The sequence below is a fragment of the Pezoporus wallicus genome, unplaced genomic scaffold, assembly GCF_028554395.1.
Source record: "Pezoporus wallicus isolate ANWC-B61680 ecotype Strahan unplaced genomic scaffold, APGP_CSIRO_Pwel_v1 contig_7506, whole genome shotgun sequence".
Taxonomy (NCBI): Eukaryota; Metazoa; Chordata; class Aves; order Psittaciformes; family Psittacidae; genus Pezoporus; species Pezoporus wallicus.
Window position 1 is genome coordinate 2833139 of NW_026637546.1, and position 22684 is coordinate 2855822.

The 22684-nt window shown below is 38.5% G+C and overlaps 2 protein-coding genes across 2 annotated transcripts in view; one reads left to right on the forward strand and one right to left on the reverse strand.

The window, feature by feature from the left end:
* NSA2 (NSA2 ribosome biogenesis factor) lies at positions 1 to 4255 on the forward strand (the record flags this gene model as incomplete). Its single annotated transcript, XM_057406146.1, has 5 exons — positions 1 to 347; positions 1412 to 1562; positions 1861 to 2040; positions 3186 to 3378; positions 3974 to 4255. Coding segments are annotated over 5 exons (939 nt in total), but the record flags the coding sequence as incomplete, so codon positions are not given.
* Positions 4256 to 9761: 5506 nt separating this feature from the next.
* FAM169A (family with sequence similarity 169 member A) overlaps positions 9762 to 22684 on the reverse strand; it is a 36090-nt gene continuing 23167 nt past the window's right edge. Inside the window, exons 5-13 of the mRNA XM_057406137.1 lie at positions 21824 to 21995; positions 20363 to 20542; positions 18373 to 18501; positions 18021 to 18130; positions 14980 to 15034; positions 14467 to 14596; positions 12310 to 12472; positions 11180 to 11383; positions 9762 to 10675 (exon numbers count right to left, since the gene is read on the reverse strand). Coding sequence (XP_057262120.1) covers positions 10136 to 10675; positions 11180 to 11383; positions 12310 to 12472; positions 14467 to 14596; positions 14980 to 15034; positions 18021 to 18130; positions 18373 to 18501; positions 20363 to 20542; positions 21824 to 21995 — 1683 coding nt within the window. The 3' untranslated portion in view covers positions 9762 to 10135. The remainder of the gene's footprint in view (positions 10676 to 11179; positions 11384 to 12309; positions 12473 to 14466; positions 14597 to 14979; positions 15035 to 18020; positions 18131 to 18372; positions 18502 to 20362; positions 20543 to 21823; positions 21996 to 22684) is intronic.

Consider the following 22684-nt stretch of genomic DNA (forward strand, 5'->3'; position numbering starts at 1 on the left):
TGGCCGAGCTGGCTCCGCCGCCCTGCGCTGAGGGTGCCGCCGCCAGGCCGCGGCCTCCTCGGGCTCCTCCGCGTGTCGCAGCGGCGCCGGGTCTCGGCGAGGGTGCGGGATCAGCTCGGCCGCCCGGTCTTCGCTCACCGCGCTGCCTTGTGCCCACAGCCGCAGAACGAGTACATCGAGCTGCACCGCAAGCGGTATGGGTACCGCCTGGACTACCACGAGAAGAGGAGGAAGAAGGAGGGCCGCGAGGCTCACGAGCGGTCCCGGAAGGCCAAGAAGATGATTGGGCTGAAGGCCAAGCTCTACCACAAGCAGCGGCATGCCGAGAAGATACAGATGAAGAAAACGTGAGTACCAGCCTCTGTGGCGCCGTACGGGCATCCTAGCATTTGAAGGATGAGGCGGGACAGTAATAGCGTAACTAAGAACCAGTACCTGTTACTTGGTGTATTTTTAAATGGTGCTCAGGTTGTAGAAGAGAGTGGGTTTTGCCACATTGAAGACATTTCAGGTTTCCACTCTTGTCAGTGGATGTTAACAGTTCTGCTCGTAAAAGCATTCTTTAAGATAGGTGTTAAATAGCAATAGCACTGACTAATGTAGTTAAGACAAAAATATGAATGCATTTACTTGGGTTTATATCAAGTGCTGTACATTACTACAGCAATAGGCAGCAGGCCGTTTTCTAGCAGTGTTAATACAAAACATACAGTAACATGGACAGTATTTCATCAGAACATGAGGCTGGTTTTACAGGATAAACTACAGTATCAGGCATAGATAAACAGATGCATTTTCCTGAAAAATTATTATTAACTGTTATTAGAAACTGAAATTTAAGCTGTTAGCAATATTAATTATTTCTAATGAACTCAGTAACTATCCACCATGTTGCTTTGCTAGTTTTCCAAGTGTAGACAGTAATTTTCCTCTGCTATTTGTAAAGGTGTTGGATTTGTTAACTAGTTTGTACATCTTCTCCCCCCTCCCCATATGGCCTCAAAATGAAAAAACACAACTCCTATGCACATATATGCCTCAGATTTGCAAGCACTGCTATCCAATCTGAGGAGCAATTTGTTATTTTTTCTTGGAGAGGAAGGCTGCAATCTCTCAAAGTACTTGGCTGCTTGCTTTAAGTGATTCAGAAATTCCTTCATAAAATGTGTATCTTATGTTTCAGTCTTAACAGGAATAGACAGGCTTTTATGCACTGTGGAGCCTGTCAGTTGTTACATTACATGAAATTACTCTTTTACCATGAAAAGAATTTAGGATTATTCCTTAAGTATACATACGCACTTCTTTACAAATGTCTCTTGAAATTTTCAGCTGGCACAAGCTAAATTTATATCTAAAAATAAGTGTGGTTTTTTTTCCCTATTTTGATACTGTTTTTCTTTCATTGCAGCATTAAAATGCACGAAAAGAGAAATGCAAAGAAAAAGAACGATGAAAAAACACCTAAAGGAGCTGTACCAGCATACCTGCTGGACAGAGAGGGCCAATCCCGGGCTAAGGTTCTATCTAACATGATCAAACAGAAAAGAAAAGAAAAAGCCGTAAGTAATTGTATTAAAATTCAGATACTTAGAATTACTTGTGACAGTGACCACTTTGCGTGGCTGATACTCAGGTGACTTACAGCCTATAAGAAATGTCTAAGTAAAACCTGAAATATTGAGCAACTGAAAAGTAAGTGTATGCAGTATCACAACATTAATAACTTTAAATGCTGATTAAAATAAATTGGCTATGAGTTGTATAAAAAGTCTGGTCTACCACTACGCTTTAGGGTTGTTTTTTTTAATTCTTTGGTTATTCCTTCATTTAGCAACCTAAGACTGTTGACTGTTCTAGGGGAAATGGGAAGTTCCTGTCCCAAAGGTCCGTGCACAAGGAGAAACTGAAGTTTTAAAAGTGATTCGTACAGGAAAGAGAAAGAAGAAGGCCTGGAAGAGAATGGTCACAAAAGTTTGCTTTGTTGGAGATGGCTTTACCAGGAAGCCTCCTAAATATGAGCGATTCATTCGACCAATGGTAATGTCCTTGAGCCTTAAAACATGTTTAATTCTTTGACTTACTGCTTTGAGTTCCTGTGGGAGGAAGCTTTCTTCTATGATAATGCACTTGATTACTGTTGATGTAGAACACTTCTATTAGTTCCCTTGCAGAAATCTAAACTTCTGATAACCTGAGGGTAGGGAGATGCCCCTGCAGCCACAGCCTATGCTGAAATACCTCTGCTCATACTCCCCTAACTCAGGTGATGCCAGTAAGTCAAAGCTGCAAGCTCTCAAATTAGCACAGAAGGCTGTTAGCAAAGACACACTGAATAGCTTTTAAAGTTGGAGGCTTCTTTTTCAAGCTGCTATGGTTCTGTCAGCTGTAAAAGCCATCTCTCTTCCAGAATTCCTTCAGTTTGGCTTGTTAAGTAAGCTTGAAGCACAGTCGTGACTGTACACAAGGGAAATGCTGTGTCTCCAGCCTGACCTTTTCTTACACACCTGCAGAACAGTGCCGGGGCTCTAGCAGCCTGGTGGTGTACAGGAGAAAAAAAACTGATTCACCAAGACACTGTCTTCTAAAGGTCTTCTAAAGTACCTGTTCCTGTTTTCTCACAGGAATCAGAATCACTATGCAGGCTGCCTGTTGGATCATACCTCATTACTATTTTTATGGTCTTACATGGAAGACTAGATTTTTAATATCATGAAAGATTTTCTGATATTTAATGGTGAAGTACCCTTTACAAAGCACAGGTCACTAGATAGTGTTATAAGAGATGGGCATTTCATATTTTACAGCATGTGAAAAAGATTTTTCAGCTTTATAAGAAGGAAAAAATTTTTAGTCTTAAAACCCTGTAGCACTCTTAAATGCATTACCATAACTACCCCATTTCTTAATGGAACAGAAACCATCTGAGATAGCAAGCATTATTCTTATACTACGACTGAAAATGGTCGTTCTGAAAACATATGTGGATAACTTTATCTTGTTATTGATCCGTTTTTTGAGTAAATCTGGTCTTACATAGTAAGCAGACAGCATTCTATGTACTAACTCATTTCATTCTTACCAGTATCTCAAAACATAGGAAACTGAGAATATAAATTAAACTAAGATTAGTCATGAGGCCTTAAAACAAATACTAACTCATTCTAACATTCCTTACGCAACAGGGCTTACGTTTCAAGAAGGCACACGTGACGCATCCTGAACTTAAAGCTACTTTTTGCCTACCTATCCTTGGTGTAAAAAAGAATCCTTCTTCTCCTTTGTATACCACACTTGGTGTAATTACCAAGGGTACCATCATTGAGGTGAACGTGAGTGAGCTGGGCCTCGTGACACAAGGGGGCAAAGTTATATGGGGTAAGTACTTTTGTATGTTTTTAGGTCTTTGTTGCCTGGTGTATCATTGAGCCCACAGCCTATAGTCATACGATCTTTGCTAGGTGTTAGCAGTTGTTTCAGCTACGGCCCAAGCCTATGCAGCTCTAAAAATGCAAGCTTTAAGTGTTAATCTTAGGCTTTCCATTCACACTTTCAAATTAAGGGAAGTTCAGAATAAATATTCTGCTTGTTTGCCTGTGTCTCACACTAAGCAATGCTGCAAGTGTATAAAGACGTAACCTTGTAACTATGAACAATTATAATGTTTTCAATGGAAGTTCCAGGTAGAAGCATCTTCATAGGACCAGGCTGTGAAGGGTCAGCAGAGAGGTTGACTTGGACAGTAGCAGAACCTGTGTTGGTTTACCGTCCCCGCCCCATCTACCCAGAACTCTAAATGATCCATTCATAAAAAACAGCCTAAATAAAATATTTTGGGAACCTAAGTTTGCAGCTCAGCAAAGATAAGATTTAGCTTTCAAAATGCGTTTCAGGTTTGTAACAGGAATTCCCTTAAAAGAGACACATGGACTGCACTTGCAAACATGGACATTTAATTCCCTTTTCTCTCCAGGGAAATATGCACAGGTAACAAACAATCCAGAAAACGATGGCTGCATTAATGCAGTTCTGCTTGTTTAAGTTGTGTTTGATACTAAACACTGGACATGGGCTCCTGCAAAATCAGTGGAGTTTCAACAAGTTTGCAAGATCTCTGGAATCTTCAACCATTCAAGAATGTTGACCCCCACCAGCTGGTAAAGAACTTAAAGATGCCATAAACAACTGCTCGGGTTTTTGTATTTAGTATGTTTGTTCAGCTGAATGCTGTCCAAATAAAAGGATGCAATTTTCATGTTTTGCTAATGTGGTATGGATTTGATCTGAACTTTAGTGGTGTTTTTACAGTAGCAGTTTCCTGGCTTAGATATATTGTATAAATTCTTAATTCAGCTTACATTTCTAGTGATAGGAAATACAACCACTGTCTCACATGATGTCCTACTGTAATAGCTGAAGGTATAGAAGAATATATTAACTTGTACTCTGCTTCTGGGAAAGCAGAAGAGCTGGATGAATGCAGCTAGAATCTTCCTGCAGTCTGACATCAGAAATTAAACACGCAGTTTGATACTTGCCTTTACGGAAGCATGGGCTATTTCCTACTCCATCATTACCTCAACATCTTTCTCCCCTCTGCCTCCATGGCTGCATTAATGGAAAGAATAAGGGCTGGAGAGTTCAGAACTGTAGTTCTAGGTAAGAGGAGAATAGTTTCATAAGTTTAAATATATGAAGGGGTTTTAAGATGTGAAATTTGAGAAAGGTATGACAGTCCTGATCCTACTTGTAGCTATTTTGGTGGCATTCAAGAAAAACTAAAGATCACAAGCATCAACTGATCAATATATGTTTAGCTTGTGTCTTTGAAATACAAGAAACAAAAGCTGCTTCTAAACTGGAAGCTTTTGGTGATTTATATAACTGCATCAGTAATATTCGTGTCAACAATTTGGTAGCAGACAAATTCAGCACAATCTATGACTACAAATAAACATACTTGCCTACTTAATACTCCGACTCTTAAATAGTACTTCATGCCAAGGAGCTTTTTAACACAAATTCCACATCAAATTAAAGCCTTACAATCTTTCTCTGGTTTATGAGGGCACTCCAACCTCTTAATATTGTAAGAAGGAAACTTTCAAAGAAAACTTTCAAGATACTTCAGAAGCCAGAATATGAATACATTGGCATTGGGGATTTTTGTATTAACATGAGTTCAAGGTTAGAGGTGGTCACACTTGCAATAAGTAAATTGAGTGGCAGATTATAGAATCACAGAGTAGTTAAGACTGCAAGGAATCTTAAAAGATGGTGTAGTGCAAGCCCCCTGCTTAAAGCAGAGTCTGCTACAGCAGGGTGTCAGGGCCATATCCAGTCAGGTTTTGAGTATCTCCAAGAATGGGTACTCCACCACTTCTCTGATGTTTTCAGCTGATCCAGTGTATGACCACTTTTGCAATTTAAGACATTTTATGTTTAAGTAAAACCTATATTCTAGGTTGTCCTGTAAATGGGCACCACCAAGAGTCTTCGTCCACCTTCTTTATACACTCCACCACCTCCTCTCCCCCACCTGGTATTTGTACACAAAGATCAATCCTCCCGAGCTTTCTCTTCGCCAGTCTGAACAATTGCAGCTCTCAGCCTCCTGTATGACACATACTCCAATCCCCTAATCATCTTCATGATGTTTCAAATCTCAGATAATGTTTCAAATTTCAAACTCTGGCCAGTAAGTCAAGATAGGTGCTTTTGAACCAGCTTTCTTAACTTCTCTTACACTATATAGAGGCAGTACTTTAGCTATACCTCACCACCTTCTCCTCTTAACAGGCAATTTTGTTAGTTTGACAAGTTACCCTAGTATAAACTTAATAACTTGCTATGATTTTTATTTCTTTGTAGTGACAAGAGATTTGAAACTAAGAGAAGGCTGCAAGCCAGTAAGTCATTTGCTTGGAGAGAGGGCATTTGTGGAAACATAAGCCTCCACTGAAGTTCTTGTTACTTTAGCCTTTACTGAACATTAACAAGTCACATGAACAGAATACTTCCATTTTGTACAGCTGTCTCAAGAATGTTACTACATTTGTGCTATAAATATGTGACTTCTTGGCTGAATAAACATTGCTGCACTTAAGACATTTTAATCTACCATGCTGGGGCAGTGCATTAACAGCATTTCTAGTCGGCTTGTATATAGCAAACTGCCTTAACAACTGTTTATGTCATCTTGCATAGCTGGTATAAACAGCAGAACATACACTGTAAACTTCAGAACAGCCTATTCTACAGCTTTTATTAAAAAAAAAATGATCGATAAGCTAACTAGGTACAGGGAATTGTTTTAATTGATAGAATACATTTCAATTAATAATCTTTTAAGCTTTTAAAGCTCCTTGGTAGCAGGCAGATTGCAAAATCATGGCCATTCTAAGAAAATCGAACCACTTCAAAAATGCCTCCTGTATAGGAGAAAGGACTCTTACTATAAACCAAGCAAAAAGTAATCACAAAATATAAGTTTAATTACTACTTCAAACATTTCAAAAGCTGCCAAGACAGTACTAAAGAAAAGGAAAAACTGACAGTAACAAGACTTCAGTACAATACTCCAGAATAGTAATACAGCTTTCTTAAGATTCATAAACAGCATATCACTAGTTTAGAAAACATCTACCACCACTTGGAAGTGTATCCTTTTGGAAAGTTTCATAATGATCACTTAAAGCAGAGAAGCTGCAACTTGGGCCTATCTGTTGCGATGTTTAACTAAGTAGCATTCATGACATGGTAAATGACCAATTTGATTACTTCTGCAAATGATGCTGTATAAGGAGCAAAACAAAGGTCAGACGTAATTTCAAATTACTTAAGTACTTTTGAAATAAGACTTGAAATAAGACATGTATACACTTCCACATAAAGGGCTATGAAACGTAAGAACAGCAAACAAGAACCCTACATGAAATGAAAACAGACCAAAAGATAATAATGAGAAAAGTAAATCCTGTTAACAAGCAGTAAAAGACATTTGAAAAAACTCTTGTATTCAAATCCAGACCATTTACCATTTAAGTTTAAGGCTGAAGTCACAAATTCTTTAAACTCTATTCCTAGGCTAAATAAAGCTCAAAAATAATCCTCCTTGCTTTCACTGTACACATGTAGTTCCACAGCATGTTGTAATCTCATTTGGTACAAACCTGTATAAAATTGATGTTTTAAATATTGGTTGCTGGTGCAATAAGATCTTAAATTCTGTGAGTTTGATGGCAGCAAGACAGTTAATGGATCGAAGAAAGAAATCCTCCAAGCCTAAAAAACATTTTTTCCCCAAGGTAACGTGCTTCAGTCAGTATGGTGGTCAGGTATGTTCCCTTGTATTAATGGAACAAATTATACACTATTAAACTACTGTTCCAATGAGACAGTCAATACAGCAATAAAAACTTATTTAAAGTCAGTATTCTGATTTTGCTACTGTATTTACTGCATGACTGATGCCAAAGAAGTTGTTACAAACTGCACCCTTTAGTTCAAAGTATGGTTGCTACCACAGTTAGAACAAATGTCCAGTTTTCAAGACTGTACTAGTTACGTGAATTGCTAATTGCACCCAACTGCCTACATTCCATATGTGACAGTCTGGCCATCAGCTACGATTTCGGGTACCCCAGATCTACAAAGATACCTACTCAAGAGTATACCTGGAGATGTGAATTTAAGTTCAGTACTTAAAACTGACTCACTGAAATGCAATCAGAAAGCTGACTGCTCATACTAGAAACCAAGACTGACCTAACCTAATGATCCTGTTATAGTATTTGTGTCTTCAAGATGCAAATATCTTAAAGAAAGATAACTGAAATCGGCTCCAACTTAGCCATGAAAAGTAAAAGCCAGGTGAGTGACATTACCTTCTCATGAACAGTTTTCCAACCTCAGAGAACACAATCAATGAACGTATGTATCGTTACCTAGGAGTAATCGAAATAACTAGGACTCACTTTTCATAAACGAAAGAATCCTTAACTTTTTGAAAGTGGATACATTTGCAATTGAACTATGTGGCAGATCAATCTTTAGTGAAGTCTGCTCTAAAAATGGACGGTAAGTCACAATACACTGTATACAACCACACTTTAAGCCACCAGCCCTCACAATTGACGAATTCTTCACAATGCAATAGATTTGCCACCGTCTTCAGTTTTTGGTTTTATGTTTGTTTTTTTGTTTGTGGGTTTTTTGTTGTTTTTTTTTTTAATGCAATACATCTTGGCAGTAAAAGAAAACCCATACAACAGAACTTTTGTCTTATGTGTTTTATAGAAAATGCTGGATTTTAGAAATAATTAAGGTTCACTTGAATATGTTTACGATCATGAAAGATCTTGAACATTTATCAGTCAGTGGCTTCATAAGGAATACCTGTATGTACATTGATAGGAAGTTACAGCTACATGCAATAGTTAAAGAAACCCAGATTTAACTCATGCACCCCCTGAATCTACAGTTTACATATTTTAAAAAAACACATTTTTTTTCCCCTACAAGCTGCTCTTACCAGATTAAAAAGGGGCACACTACTTCACCAGCTGAAAGAAATGGTATGAATCTATCTTATACAGTTAAAATATCTTATAAATACAGTTAAACTGTATAAGCATAAAAACCAAAACCAGGTTCTTGGATTAGATTCAGAGGGATAACAGTTAAGACAGCATTGCAACTATTCAAGTGAACCCTGTACTCATAAGTCCTGAACAGCAATTTCTAGACACCTCTGGTTTTGAGACACTGTGGGAGACTAGTTCACCCCTCTTAGCAAAGACATATAGCATGACAAATAGTGCTGTGATTTCCTGTTCTCTCAACAGGAAACAATAGGAGCTTCCTTTATTGAAAGAAGGACTTTGCCCGCTAAGTAGTAAACTTACTCTAGGTGTGACAAGTTAAGTACATGGTTTGCCAGGAGAATCTCTCAAGGGGAACATGCATGAAAAGCCTGTTTATATTTCTGTTTGCTTACAGCAAAGTTTGGTTGCTGCTGTTAAGGAAAGCTGTGAACTGAAAAGCTACCATTTCAGGGATTACACCCAAATTAGAAAAAGGAAGTGGGAATCAAAAGTATTCAGAAGCAATCTTCTGCTAACTCCTAAAGGCAAGCCAGCATTTGCTGAAAACACCAATATTCACACCAATGAATGTCACAACCACCTGATATGCCAGTGTTTACAGAAGTCACACTTGGCAGACAATACATTAATAGTTATCCCACAGGACCAGCCAACTATTTGGAAAACAAAGCACTGCTTCTGTTCAGACAAAAAAGAAATCAAAAGTTGTCATACTCTTCCTGTAATGTAACCAGTATTCAAGTATCCACTCAACACATGCAAATAGTTAGGAAGGTAATGTATGTACTGGAGCCTATACTCCACACACTCTGAAAAAAGCCTTAGACTTACTCAGATGCTTGCTTTGGAACCTACCAGTAATTTACTGTGTAGGCATCTCTTAATCCCCAAGTGAAAAAATTTCATTATCAGACACTGTGCTGACCATGCCTCTACTGACACAGCTGTTTCAAGCAATTCTTACAAAAGACACATGCTGCTTATGTTGTTTTTATCTACTGAGTTTTACCACCTTATGTATTTTGAGACCTAGATTTACAGGATATTTTTCTTTCAAACTCTTGTGAGAAAGTCTGTGGGGAGGGAACAAGCAGCAAGGAAGGATTTTCTTTTTCTGCTTCCTCCCAGAGGAATGGGATGTTTCCTTATGTTACTTAAACATAATAAATGCTAGAGTGATCTCTGGCCTCGTGGAATTTAGGGAACCTCAACAGGGCCAGGATTTCAGGCTACATTTTTTCTTGCACGACTACTACCTCAAATAAGCCAACTGTTCCCTTTGCTAGCATAACTGTATTCAGCATGTATCCTTTATGAAAGGAGGAAACAGGCTGTTTACTTCCATAATCTGAAGCTCAATGTCTAGTATTTAAAAATTCAAGAAAACTTCATGAAAGTTGATAAATCCCCAAAGGATGTCCAACCCTGAATTTTAAACGTGTGTCCCATGTCCCATATGGTTTAGTTAAGCCCTAGTGTTTTACACAAAACAACTTTCTTATAAATAGATGACAATCAGTATTCCGTTTCTAAAGTGGCTTTCCTTTTTTCTTGGGTGGACCTTTGTAGCTTTTCACCTTTCTTCGCAAGCTTCTCCGATCTACAACAGGTACCTCAATTTCTGCTTCCTCAGAGCTGCTGTCAGCAGCCCGCTCTGCTCCTGTCTGCGTGTAGTGATCCATCTGCTCAGTCTCTTCTGACTGCTCTTCCAACTGGCTCTTCTGTGCTTCCTGTCCAGAAGGCTGCTGAAAAGAAACCCCATCAAGTTCAACCATTATCAAAGAACTCTGACTCAGGGCAACAGGGGCCTCCTGTGAGTTGTGCCCTGCTTCCTCATTTTGATCTTCCAATGAGGAAGCTGTTTTGGGAGAGACATTTTCAGAAACAGACTCTTCTGCTGCTTCAGTTACCATGGAGTTGGGCAGGCCACTGTCAGAGGGCTCTTCCTTTGATGCTGAAGCAGCTGTATTTTCAGTGGCAGCCTTTTCAGGTTCTTGCTGTTCTTCAGTGCCCTCCTCTTTCGATGTACTTTCTTCAGTCAGCATTTCTGAATCACCCACAGTTGCTCCCTGTTTTCAAATTCAAATTATTCAAAGGATTACTCAGGTACAATAAAAACATTCTGAAATTAATCCCAGGGTGTGGGTGGGAAGGCAGTTTTTATTTTGGACATATACAATTATGATTTTGGTAGTATATAATAATCTGCTTTTGCACTATAAGCAAAACCCAATAAAATCTCTTTCTAGAAGGGTATTTTACTATTAATTGCTTGCACACTTCAGGGTGAAATTGCTAGACAAAATAAGGATGTGGCTTTTCACTCATATCTAACTAATATTTTAGTGAGAAAGCTGTTTCATTACTGTCAAGGCAAACTGGAGCAACATATCCTTCTTTTTGGTATCACATGGATATTTGACCCACTTCTGCATATCAAAACAAACGTTAGTCTATTCTGTTCAAAGATTCACATCATCTGGTCTAATAATTACTTTTTCCAAGAATTTCATATGATGGTGGGGGCTACTCTGAAAGAAAAATTACTTCAGATTTTGTTTCAATTTTCTCACCTTCTCCGATATAGTGTCTTCTGAAGGCTTTGCTGCAGACTCAAGGATTAACGGAACAAACAGCATTAAGGGTTCTTCTTGACTCTCAGACTGCAATTTTGATTCACTATTTCGATCTTCATTTGCTGTTTCCTCTTCAACCACAGGAAAAGTCTTATGAGTTTCTTCTGTTATTTCACCATTTAGAGGCTCTGATAGAGTTTCCTAAAAAAAAAAAACACAAACACAGACAAAAAAAAACAAACAACAACAAAAAAAAACCCACACAAAAAAAACCAACCACAACCACCCACCATTTCTACGTCAAGATTACAGTCAGCCATTGTTCCCCAAATATAGTGGATGTATCTGTGATCTAAATTTGTAGAGAATTAATGTGAGAAGCAGATAGCTCAGATACCTAGATATGTGTACAAAGAAGGCAGAGTTTAGAGCAGAGTAGCTAATGTAACCAGTTTATTAATCTGGTGGTGTCACCTGCACTAAATTTCTAACCATAGGTTATAGCATTAGGAGCCAAGCCAAGCAGTTTTTAAGCATCCCACAAGTACACCTACTGCAGTCATTCCTTGAACCCAATATAGTGTAAGATTCACTTTCTCATCCATCAGAAAGAACATGCCCTAGAGGCATCACTAGGCACAAAGGGTACTTGGATTTAAATTCAAGCTGTTAACAAGGTACAGATAAAAGTTGCATTTAAACAGCAAAGGAGGCAAGCTCTATGTGAAGAAGAGCCAACAGTAGTAACCAAAGCATATCAGCTACTGGCTTTTTCAAAGACATTTTTATTTTTTTTTAATAAATCAGAAATACTGGATCAGATCTTGACCTTACTCCAGTTCTCTGGAATATGCAAGCAGGAAAATCAATGAAGAAATTATGTTGGTAGACAAGCTAGAAATTATGAGGATCCTATGAGCTCTATTTTTCAAAATAAATATAATGGAATATTCCTTAAAACTAATTCCGTATTAGCCTCAGTTTCTCAGCTATCTTTCTCAACATAACATCAATACGAAAATCAAGGAGTTGACAGTCACATGGATCAAAGCAGCAAGGGCCATATTTAACAGAAACTGTAGCTGTATTGCAAACTTATCTGCTATCACTATGACATCCAAGCTCACCTCCTCCTCACTCCGCTTCTCAGGGTTTGATAAATGCAGTTCTGCCTGTGATAAAGACTGGCCCTCATTTTCATCAGTCTTTTCCTCATTCTTCTCAACAGTATTCTCAGATACTTCTACTAAACCTTCAGAGCTTTCAGATGTGTGGGCAGGAGGTTCCAGCCTGCAGCAGGTATTAAGATACAGCTTTTAATCTTTTATATTAATACATGATTTTAGTGATCTCAGCAGGGAAATTCTTTCATGACCAATGATGAAATGCTGTACCACATGCTTGCCATTCAAAATAAGAGCCCAGAAAACTAAATGCATCTAAAAATGACTTAACTCATTAGGGAAAAAAAAACCAGCCACTAGGAAAAATTGCTTTGCCAATTAAAAAATGAAGACTTCTATCTCATGCCTGCGAATAAGATGAAAGTCAGAAATTTGTTTGTTATCTTAAAGTTAGAAAGCAGTAATCCACTGCATATTTGGAAGCCACAAAAAGGTGAGAAAGAAAGCAACTTCTCCCACCCCCACTGTAGAAATAATTTAAAATTATGGAGTTATAAAAGCAAATATGTTTGTATAATTATTGAATATTACAAAGAGCATGACCAGAAAAGATTTAAGGCAATAAATATATCATGTCTGAAGATTTAACGAGCCCGAGACTGAATTAGCAAATAGCTGAAGATGAAGCTCTGATGCACGTGATAGGTAGGAATACCATCTCAACATAAAACTTACATTTAGTATTACATACAAGCAATAGACTTGCAGGAGGCTACTTTACCATTTCATAGTAAAGGCAGTATTGGAGGGTTTTATATCAGATGTCAGTCTTGAGATGAAGGCACTTTACAGGAGAAAGTCCCTGACGTAAAACCCTGCTGTATTTGCTAACATGCATGAAAGGAGAGAACCAAGCTGATATCCTGCCTTGTTACCATCAGGATTTCCCTTAGATCTGCTCATATGCAGTGTTACATATCTTACTCAAAGGAGCTGGGGCACCTCATTGGCTTCATTTTGCAAGTCCCAAAATACTAACATTCAACAACAAACAATCTCAAATATCAACTAGCAAAATAGTAGTAATAGGACAAAGGATTTTTCAGGCTGTGGCAGTATCAAACCATGCCATTTGGCCTGTCTGAACCAGCTTTGGGCAGCACACTGACAAGTGTAGGACATCAGTGCTGTATCTTTGCAGATCCACAGAGGAATTCAAGCACAAAAATTAGGCTGTATCTAGCTGAAGACAGCTTCACACAAAAAAAAACACCCAAACCCACAACTACTTTTAGTTGAAGAAGGCTAAGTGAACAAGTTTGAGGGATTTCCTAGAAAATAATCAGGTTATCTTCAGTTCTTCAAAAGAGGCTTTTAGTGTTGAGTTTTGTTTTTTTTTTTGCAAGTGAACAACAAAGGCTGAGAGACACACACACAGTGAGGATAACAGTATATGTCTATGAAGAGTATATACTCACACAGGAAAGAAGCAGTAATTTATTTATAATAGCCAAAGTTCTGCTTTCTGGAAGACATCACAAATTAGTACTACAGGCCCTGTCTTGTATGAATTGTTGCATGCAAGCAGTATAATTCTTCATATCCCCAGCTGACCATTTTACACAGGATAACTGGAGATGACTTCCCCACTACCCTGATGTAGGTTTGGATAGGATGGTTTTAAAAATCAGAATTTGTGTAAAAGGGCTTTACTTTGAAGACAGGTGGCTTCCTATAACTTTTGTTACTAAGTGACAAGCAGTAACCAGCTCCCAGACTAAACAGTTGTACATGTCTCCAAAGATCACACATAGCACTGTGGATACCTGTTCAGTTATATTATCACAAGAAACTATGCTGCATGAACACAGATATTTTTACCTTCAGGCAAACTAAGTTCTAACAGAACACCCTCAACCTTCACTGTTATTATTTCCAGTATTTGCTGAGCTTTCAGACATACAGTTTGGTACAATCACTCTTCAAGTAGTATCTCTATTTTCTTTCCCACATCATGCATTATTTTTAGTTATTTTAAAATCAAGCAAGGACAGTTAAGAAAAAAGGAGAAATATTAAGTAGTCCACTGTGAGACACTGATGTAGCTTATGATGGCCCAAGCAACGAAGTAAGAAATCAGTAAAGTACAGGCTTCTCTACCTGCTTTCTGACACAAAAGCGTTTTCCTCGTTTCCTTGGGAAGTTCCAGATTCCTGCCTCATCTTTCCTATCCTGGGACGTTTTAAATGACTGCTTCGAGTTCGAATGGAACCAGGAGCTGTGTTAGGGTCTTTGGAAGAAAAAAAAACACAAAACAAAAACAAACAAAAACACCACCAAAATAAAACACCAAAATAAATGCTAGTGAACAATGCAGTATAAGATCTGCATATAATTCTTCCCCCGAGTACTTCATTAAAGCTGAGTGCAAGTAGAACAGCATTTCATTGTAGTACTTCTTTTCTGAATACGCATGCGTAGCGTCTTTAGCAAGACTCATAACAATTTTATCCAAAGTCCTCTGAAAGGTTTGAGTTGAGCCCCAGAACCTTGGAGGAAAGTATGTTTTTATACATTTTGCAGATGATTATGTGGAGATTGAAAGCAGTAAAAGAGCCTGCTAACCTATTAATCCACAGTAATCACGATCCTGGTAATCAAGGTTATTTTTACCTTCAGATGTGCTTGCATGGACATCTGTTGATTCTTTACCTTTTTGAGATTCAGACTGTGAAAAAAAAAAAATAAAAGCTAATGTTACTCTAAAACTTCCTGAACTGATTGAAATACCTTCATCTCTCTATCTGCATCTTTCTAAAGCACTCTTTTGTAGTAAAGATCCTATGGAAGAGCAGCTACAAGCATTCATAATTTAAAATACTTCCATGTATTTATTTTATCTCAAGAGATTTTTATTTTTTTTAATTATCTTTATTACAAGGATGGTTTTTTTCTGCATTTTACTTCTGGCCTCAACACATAATTCAAGCCTCCAAAGTAACATCCCATTATAAACAATGATGCCAAACTTTTTTTCCTAACCATTCTATTTATAGCAGGTGCCCACGTAATTAAATGCTAGAAGTCTTTTTTTTGTTTCCCCTTTCAGTATAAACACAAGGGCATACACTACAGTATTTGACAAAAAATAGCAGGAAAGTTTACTTTTTACATTTGTATTCTATTTTTTACTGTGGCATGCAACAGAATACAACAGTTCATACATAAATAAAGAACAAACAGCAAAACCAAAACCACAACAAACCAAACAGAAAAACAACCTACAGAACTGGGTGAATCAGCAGTACTGCAGGTTATATGCACAGCCAGCACAAGACTCTGTTTATTTCAGAGTTCCCTCTCCCTAGAGTTCTTTTGCCTCTTGTTCTTCCCCACCCTCCCAATGCTGCAATTTTTTTCCTGCAAGTAGCTGAGGACTCAGTGGTCAAGCACTTCATACTCTAAAGTGGATACAAAGCTTTACACATTTACATAATGATATGCACGTTGCTCTCAGCTGCTGGAAGTAGTCTAGAACTGGCAACAATCAGCACCCATAATGCTGCTGCATTTCCAGCCTCACTTCCAGTGCCACCCAAGGAGGCCAGCAGGAAGCAGCCATATCTACATTCTGCTGCTTGAAGTAGTTTCAAGTGGGTTTTAAATATGTAAGAATTTGTAGACTAATGACAAGTTATTCTAGCATCAAAACACATAAAATAAGCACTAAGTAAAGAGCAAAAATGAAAGTTGGAGAATAGAGTATTTTTTCCTGGTGCATGAGAAAGTAGGGTATTTTTTGTTTGGCGGTCCAAGAGTTTTCAAAGCATTGCAGAACTGCTGGTAGACAGTGCAGATGCCAACAAGAGAGCTGTCAGCAATTCTACCAAACTATGAGGAGTTGAAGCACTTTGGAATCTACCTTCTTTCTCTTCTGGAAGAAGGTAGAGACAGGGCTAGAGTTCCTAACTCACAGCAACAAAATTCCTAAGAACTACTGTTCTTCTGCTATCTCCTCCCAAGTATATCAGTTATCTACAACCAAAACATGCATGTTTGTCCTGGCTTTGGCTGGGATAGCATTAATTTTCTTCCCAGCAGCTGGTGCAGTGCTGTGTTTTGGCTTTAGTCCAAGAAGAATGCTGGTAACACACCAATGTTTCAGTTCTTGTTAAGCAGTGCTTACCCTGATCAAGGACTTCTCAGTCTCTCATGTTCTGTCAGTGAGGAGGGGCACAGGAAGCCAGGAGGAAGCAGAGACAGGAACCTGACCCAAACTAGCCAAAGGGGATTCCATACCACAGCACATCATGTCCAGTATATAAATGGCAGGAGGAGCTACCCAGAAGGGCAGACTGCTGCTCGGGTCAAGCTGGATATCACTCAGCAGCTGGTTAGCAATTGTATCATGCATCATTTGTGTTTATTTGGGCTTTTTTCCCCTTTCTTCTTTTAGTGTTATATTTTCTCCCTTTGTTATTTCCCTTATCATTATTAGTATTATATTGTACTTTAGTTATTAAAACTGTTCTTATCTCAACCCGTGGGTTTTGCATTCTTTCAATTCTCCTTACCATCCCACCCAGGGTGGAAGGAAAGAGGGGGTGAGCGAGTGGCTGCATGATGCCGAGTTACCAGCTGGGCTTAAACCACAACATGTTTTAGATCATTTTGCCAATCTGATCATTATTGGAATCCAAATCGAGAAGTCAGTAATGATGGTCAAGACACTGTTACAAAAGACAGACAACTAAGAGTTGTTTCTTCTGGTCATTTAGAGAGACTAAAAACACCACTACTTTGCTGTCAGTTTTGCTTTGGGAAATGCTAATTTTCTCTACTAGGAAAAGTGACATTGGAGTTGCATTTAAAATCTGAAGTTTAGATATCAATTAGCTGGGAGTACTGATACAGCCATTATTTCCTATTTTTAATTAAAGCACTGAGGTCTACAGGAGCATACTCATGTCAGTACTACAGACAGTCTTAAAGCACACATTATTTGCAAGGGAATTCTGTGTGGCCTCAGAATACAAATGAGTGAGAGGAACAGCTTCATAATATTCAAAAGATACAGACATATTCATGACCACATATCCATCTGTAGCTGAAATCTGACTGATATTTCAAATAAGTAGAAATAAAAAAATAATAATTTGTAGAAAGAAAGCTGCATTCCTCCTCCATGGACAATATTTAACTCTGAACGCCAACCAAACACTCCATTGTATTGAAATGTGATGCAAATATGCACTTTTATGAACACTTTTCTTCATCCTCTCTACTCTTGAGAATAACTCTCTTGTTTCAGACTCTATTGTTCTAGACAGTTAAATCTCAGAGCGAGTTGAAGTACTCTCCCTTCTCTTATCTGCTAGCAAACAGTTCAAATTATAGACCCTGACAGTTGTGGCACAGACCTTCTACATTCATGGGGACACCCCATTATTGGAAATACTGGGGAAAAAAAACAACAAAACAAAACAAACAAAACACAAACACAAACCCCCCAAAAAAACCCAATCCAGTATTTTTAACCCCATCAGTGTTAAATCAATGGGAAACATAACATTCACCCAAAAGAAGTAACAAAACCATCTGTATTTTATATACAGTGTGTACTTGAACCAATTAGAGGCAAACAAAAGCATTCCTCTGGTTTTCAGTAATAATGTAATCAAAGAAAAAAAAAAAGTCATAGTCTGTGTACCTACACTTAACTGTGTTTGTAGCTCAGGCTTCTGTCCACCTGCTTCAGACACTGCTGCAGACTCCAGAAAATGAATCTTTGCTTGGCAGCTCTTTTCTATCTGTGAAGCCTCTGCTGTTGAGATTTGAAAGAGGAAATGGGAAACAGAAAATTATAGTACCTTAACAGATCAATTAACCATTGCAGATACAATGTAACAGACCTCAGGACACGTTAAAAAAAATAAATAAAAAAATCTTTCTGCTAGTTTCCATGGGCAGGGTTCACAGAATTCACTGTTGTTCTTGTAGTGTTTGTTCAACATTTGCAACATTTCTCAGAGACACTTTCCAGAAAACAAATCAAAGCATCCATACCTGCAAATTGGAGCCTTTCCCTTTGCACTCTAGTTGCAACACATGTTCTCTGGAACCAATATCCTGGTCCATTCACTTCATAAAGAAGGCTTTCATCTGAAGGGTACTTCTGAAGATACTGCTTACAAGCTAAACAAATATAAGAAAACCCACCCTATTATATGTACTTGACTGTACTTCAGTTCTTCAAGTTTATCTGAAAAAACAATTTGCAATCTTCCATCATACCCATAAGCCAACACAGAAAGAACTGTTCAACAAAAAGGGGGGTCTGAAGTCAGGGGTTAGATTAGATGAACTTTGAAGGTCCCTTCCAACCCAAATTATTCTGTGATTCGATGAAATAAACATAATATTGTTTTACCCTACTCATCATTCTCAGTAAATCCTTTCTTCAGGTTTAAACACTTTCTATTATTATCCTAAACTCCAGACAGAAATGCCTCTTCTCTAGGCATCCACTTCAGAGTTTTACAACTTTACTGGTCACTGCCCATGCCAACCACAAGACCCAGCCAAGAATAGAATGGAGCTCTTTGGCAGGTTAAGTCAAGTGAGTTTTGTCACCCCATATTATTATAGGCACTCATGAAAAGCATTCTTTGAGAATGTACGCATGTTCTCATTCCATGGTTTATCATCTACTCACTGTTCACTGCTGGAACTCTTTTCTTCCCTGCTGTCCTTCCACCTTTTTTCTCTCAAATACACATATTAACCATACACATGGAGAGGCGTGCTTTAACATTTTTCTGTGGCAGCAACCAGGAAAACTACTATTTTTGTCTTGGTTTAAGCCCAGCTAGTAACTCAGAACCATGCATCTCCCACTCATTCCCCCACTTCTTCCCTACCACCCCTGCTCCTGGAGGGATGGGGAAGAGAATCAAAGGAACGTAAATCCCATGGGTTGAGATTAAGAATAGCCCAGTAACTAAGGTATAACACAAAACTACTACTGCTAAAACCAGTAACAGAAATAACAAGGGGAGAGTATATAAAACTAAAAGGGGTAAAGAAAAAAATAAACACAAGTGATGCACATCACAATTGCTCACCACCCACTGACCGATACCCAGCCTGACCCAAGCAGTGATCTGGGCCTTCCAGGTAACTCCCCACCATTTCTATACTGGGCATGACATGCTGTGGCATGGAATACCCCTTTGGTTAGTTTGGGTCAGGTGTCCTGTCTCTGCTTCCTCCTGGCTTCCCGTCCTCCCTGGCAGAGCAGGAGACTCAGAAAGTCCTTGGTCAGAGTACACATTACTTAGCAACAACTGAAAACATCGGTGTTATCAGCGCTGTTCCCAGGCTGAAAAATCAAAAACACAGCACTGCAGCAGCTACTAAGAAGGAGAAAAATGACTGCTACTGCTGAACCCAGGACAATTTTTCACTCAACTTAGCAGTGATGCATTATCTCAGTGGACAAGATCCTTGCCATATCATTCCTTGACTAGGGAAATGGATTAGTCATTAATTTCTGCGCAGTACAGTTTGCTGGTTTAAGCCTAACAGGCCTAGTGAAATCTGACAACAGACAGCAGTACCTGAAAAAGCAGAAAATTTCCAGTGGCTAAGGCAGTCAGATGAAAATGTTCACAGAAGGAAGACTGGCAGATGGCCTAAGAATAGGACTAGCCTTGAGAAACAGGACAAAGAATCATGCTCCTTGCCTGAACACAGTCCCAGCTCACATTGTTTCCAGAACTGTGTATCACTTCCTAGGTGACACAGCCCTCTTGGGGTGCTAATGGAAAAGCCATGTTTCCCTTGTACATTAGAACTGTACCTTCTTATACCCAAGTTAAAACATACCCTAGTATGTACATTTGATCATGAAGTTCTGAGAAAGCATGAATTAAGTGGTCAGAACATTTAATACAGAAAATGAGGATGAAGACACAAACATGGAACTTGAATGACAGCACTCATTTGGACATGTAAAGAAAGCACAAAGATCAAAAGAATAAATTAAAGAGCTTGCCTGTGTACATGAAAGATGACAGCGGGTATCGTAGGCCAAGACATTTTTCAGTGAAGGAATCCACAAAGTCTTCCAAAATGATTAGCCCAGAATCTCTCTCACGATGTCTGCGTCTTACAAATGCTGTGTCTAGCACTGGCAGCTTATAATTCTTATCACAATGAGAGCTACAAATACTTCCTGAAATAACAAGAGAGTGAAAAATATCCATTGGCATGCTGCAGCACAGATTTTAGCATATTCAAATACAGACTTTCATCATTTATAAAAATTATACCAAACTATATAATTGTTAGTCATATAAAATGATAAAAATCTGTGTCTTCTCTTAAAAATAAGTAATTGCTATCAGCCTTTTACTGGTTCTTTGGGCAAGCTTCATAGTTTTGCCAAGATACATCAATAGATTAATATGCTAGAAAAAATCTGTAGAAAAGAATAGCAGGGGAAATGCTCACTTTGTAAATCTAAGTACACAATTCCACAGGAAAACTAATAAAAATGAAGCTGACAGAGGAGGAAAAAGGAGACAAAAAATATTGAATTTATGTAGATCAAGACAAATATGAAGATCATAATTCAGCTCTGAAACAGTAATTCCAATTTTTTAAATAAAAAAAATAATAATCCTACAACACTACACTGAAATTCTCCCATAAACAACACATTATCCATAATCAAAAAAAGATGAAACAGACTGTCATAACACAGAGGCACTTCAGTATCACAGCATTCAAAGGGTAGCTATGGACTCAGTGGTGACAAAGGGATGACACATAACATCAGTAAGATAGCCCATCAACTATTCAATCCATTTTCAGGACCTCATTTGCCCTTTCCTCTAACAAGGCCAAAGAGAAGCATACAGTTGTCTATACAACATAGTTAGTCATTGCACTGCACCAGCTACTAGGAAGAAAATCTCTGCAATCTGGATCTAGATCCAAAGAAAAGCTAACCCAAACAAACCAAAAACCAAAGTCTCCTTCCCTGGAGACATTCAAAACCCGCCTGGACGCATTCCTGTGTAACATTATCTAGGTGTTCCTGCTCCGGCAGGGGGATTGGGCTAGATGATCTTTCGAGGTCCCTTCCAATCTCTAGCATACTGTGATACTGTGAAAACACCAAGCACAGCCCAAGCCAACTGCAAGCAACTGTTCTACAGAAAGAAGACAAAAAAAAAATAAATCTTTCTGACCTACCTAATCCATCATCCCTACAGTTTTATCTTGTATAACGTGAAGATTGCTAAAGCATGTAAACATTTAAGATAGAAATTTTAACATCAAAATTTTGATGTTAAAAATTCTGATGTTTGCCTGAACACTTATGATTTCAGGAAACCACCAATTCATTAGGCCTGCAAGGCTTACAAAGTCTACTAAATACAATATTCTCCAAATAAGCTATCTCCTCCCCTTTAGCCCCTTCAAATCCCACAATACTCAACCATTTTACCTGTAGGCTTAACAGAATAGAACCCAATAGCCTCTCCTCCTTTCCACATGATCTTAGCATATTCATTGCTACGATGACAGAGAAATGGGATCTCATTTCTTTCCATTTCTTGTGTCCGATAGATAATTCGATTCAAAACATAGAGAACAATCCTCTCTCCGACAGACTTAACCTAAGGAAACAGAACATACAGAAGAGTAGTCAGATCAGTTAACACTTGCATATCAAGGACCTTATTTTTCAAAGCTTCCACTTAGCACTGTTGCAGATGGAGTCAAGAAAAGCTGTAAGTGCTAAAGCAGGATGAAGCTCTGGGGTTTGTCTGAAGGCACAAAGATGCTTGGAAGCCATAGCAACAGGTCAAGTAAAAGGACTACCACAGACAGAGGATATTTCACAACTTCAACATCACTCCTAATACAATGGGTAAAGCTGAGAGAAGTGCTGGGAGTGTAATGGTGGGGGGAATGTTCTGATTTCAATGCAAACAAAAAATCTGGATTTAAGAAACATTCACCAAACACAATCAACATCATCAAGATGGCCTGACTTCACAAATGAAGATTTGGGAAGTGCTTTACCCACGCTTACTACAAACACGCTGATAACTAAAAAGGCCAATGTGGGATAGGCAAATCTGGTTGCAAAAAGCACAGCAAAAGGTCTCCTTGGGTGGTATAGGCGGGGTGCAATTCTTTCTATGTTGCCTTTTCTCCTAGAGACAAACTCTGCATGTGTTCTCAAAGGAGACAACAGCGTTAGGTATGGTGCGTCTCAAGTCTCCCAACTGGAGGCCAAGGTGGACCACTGATGATAGTCAATATGGCCAAGGGAGTCCTTATATCTCTTATATCTCTTCTT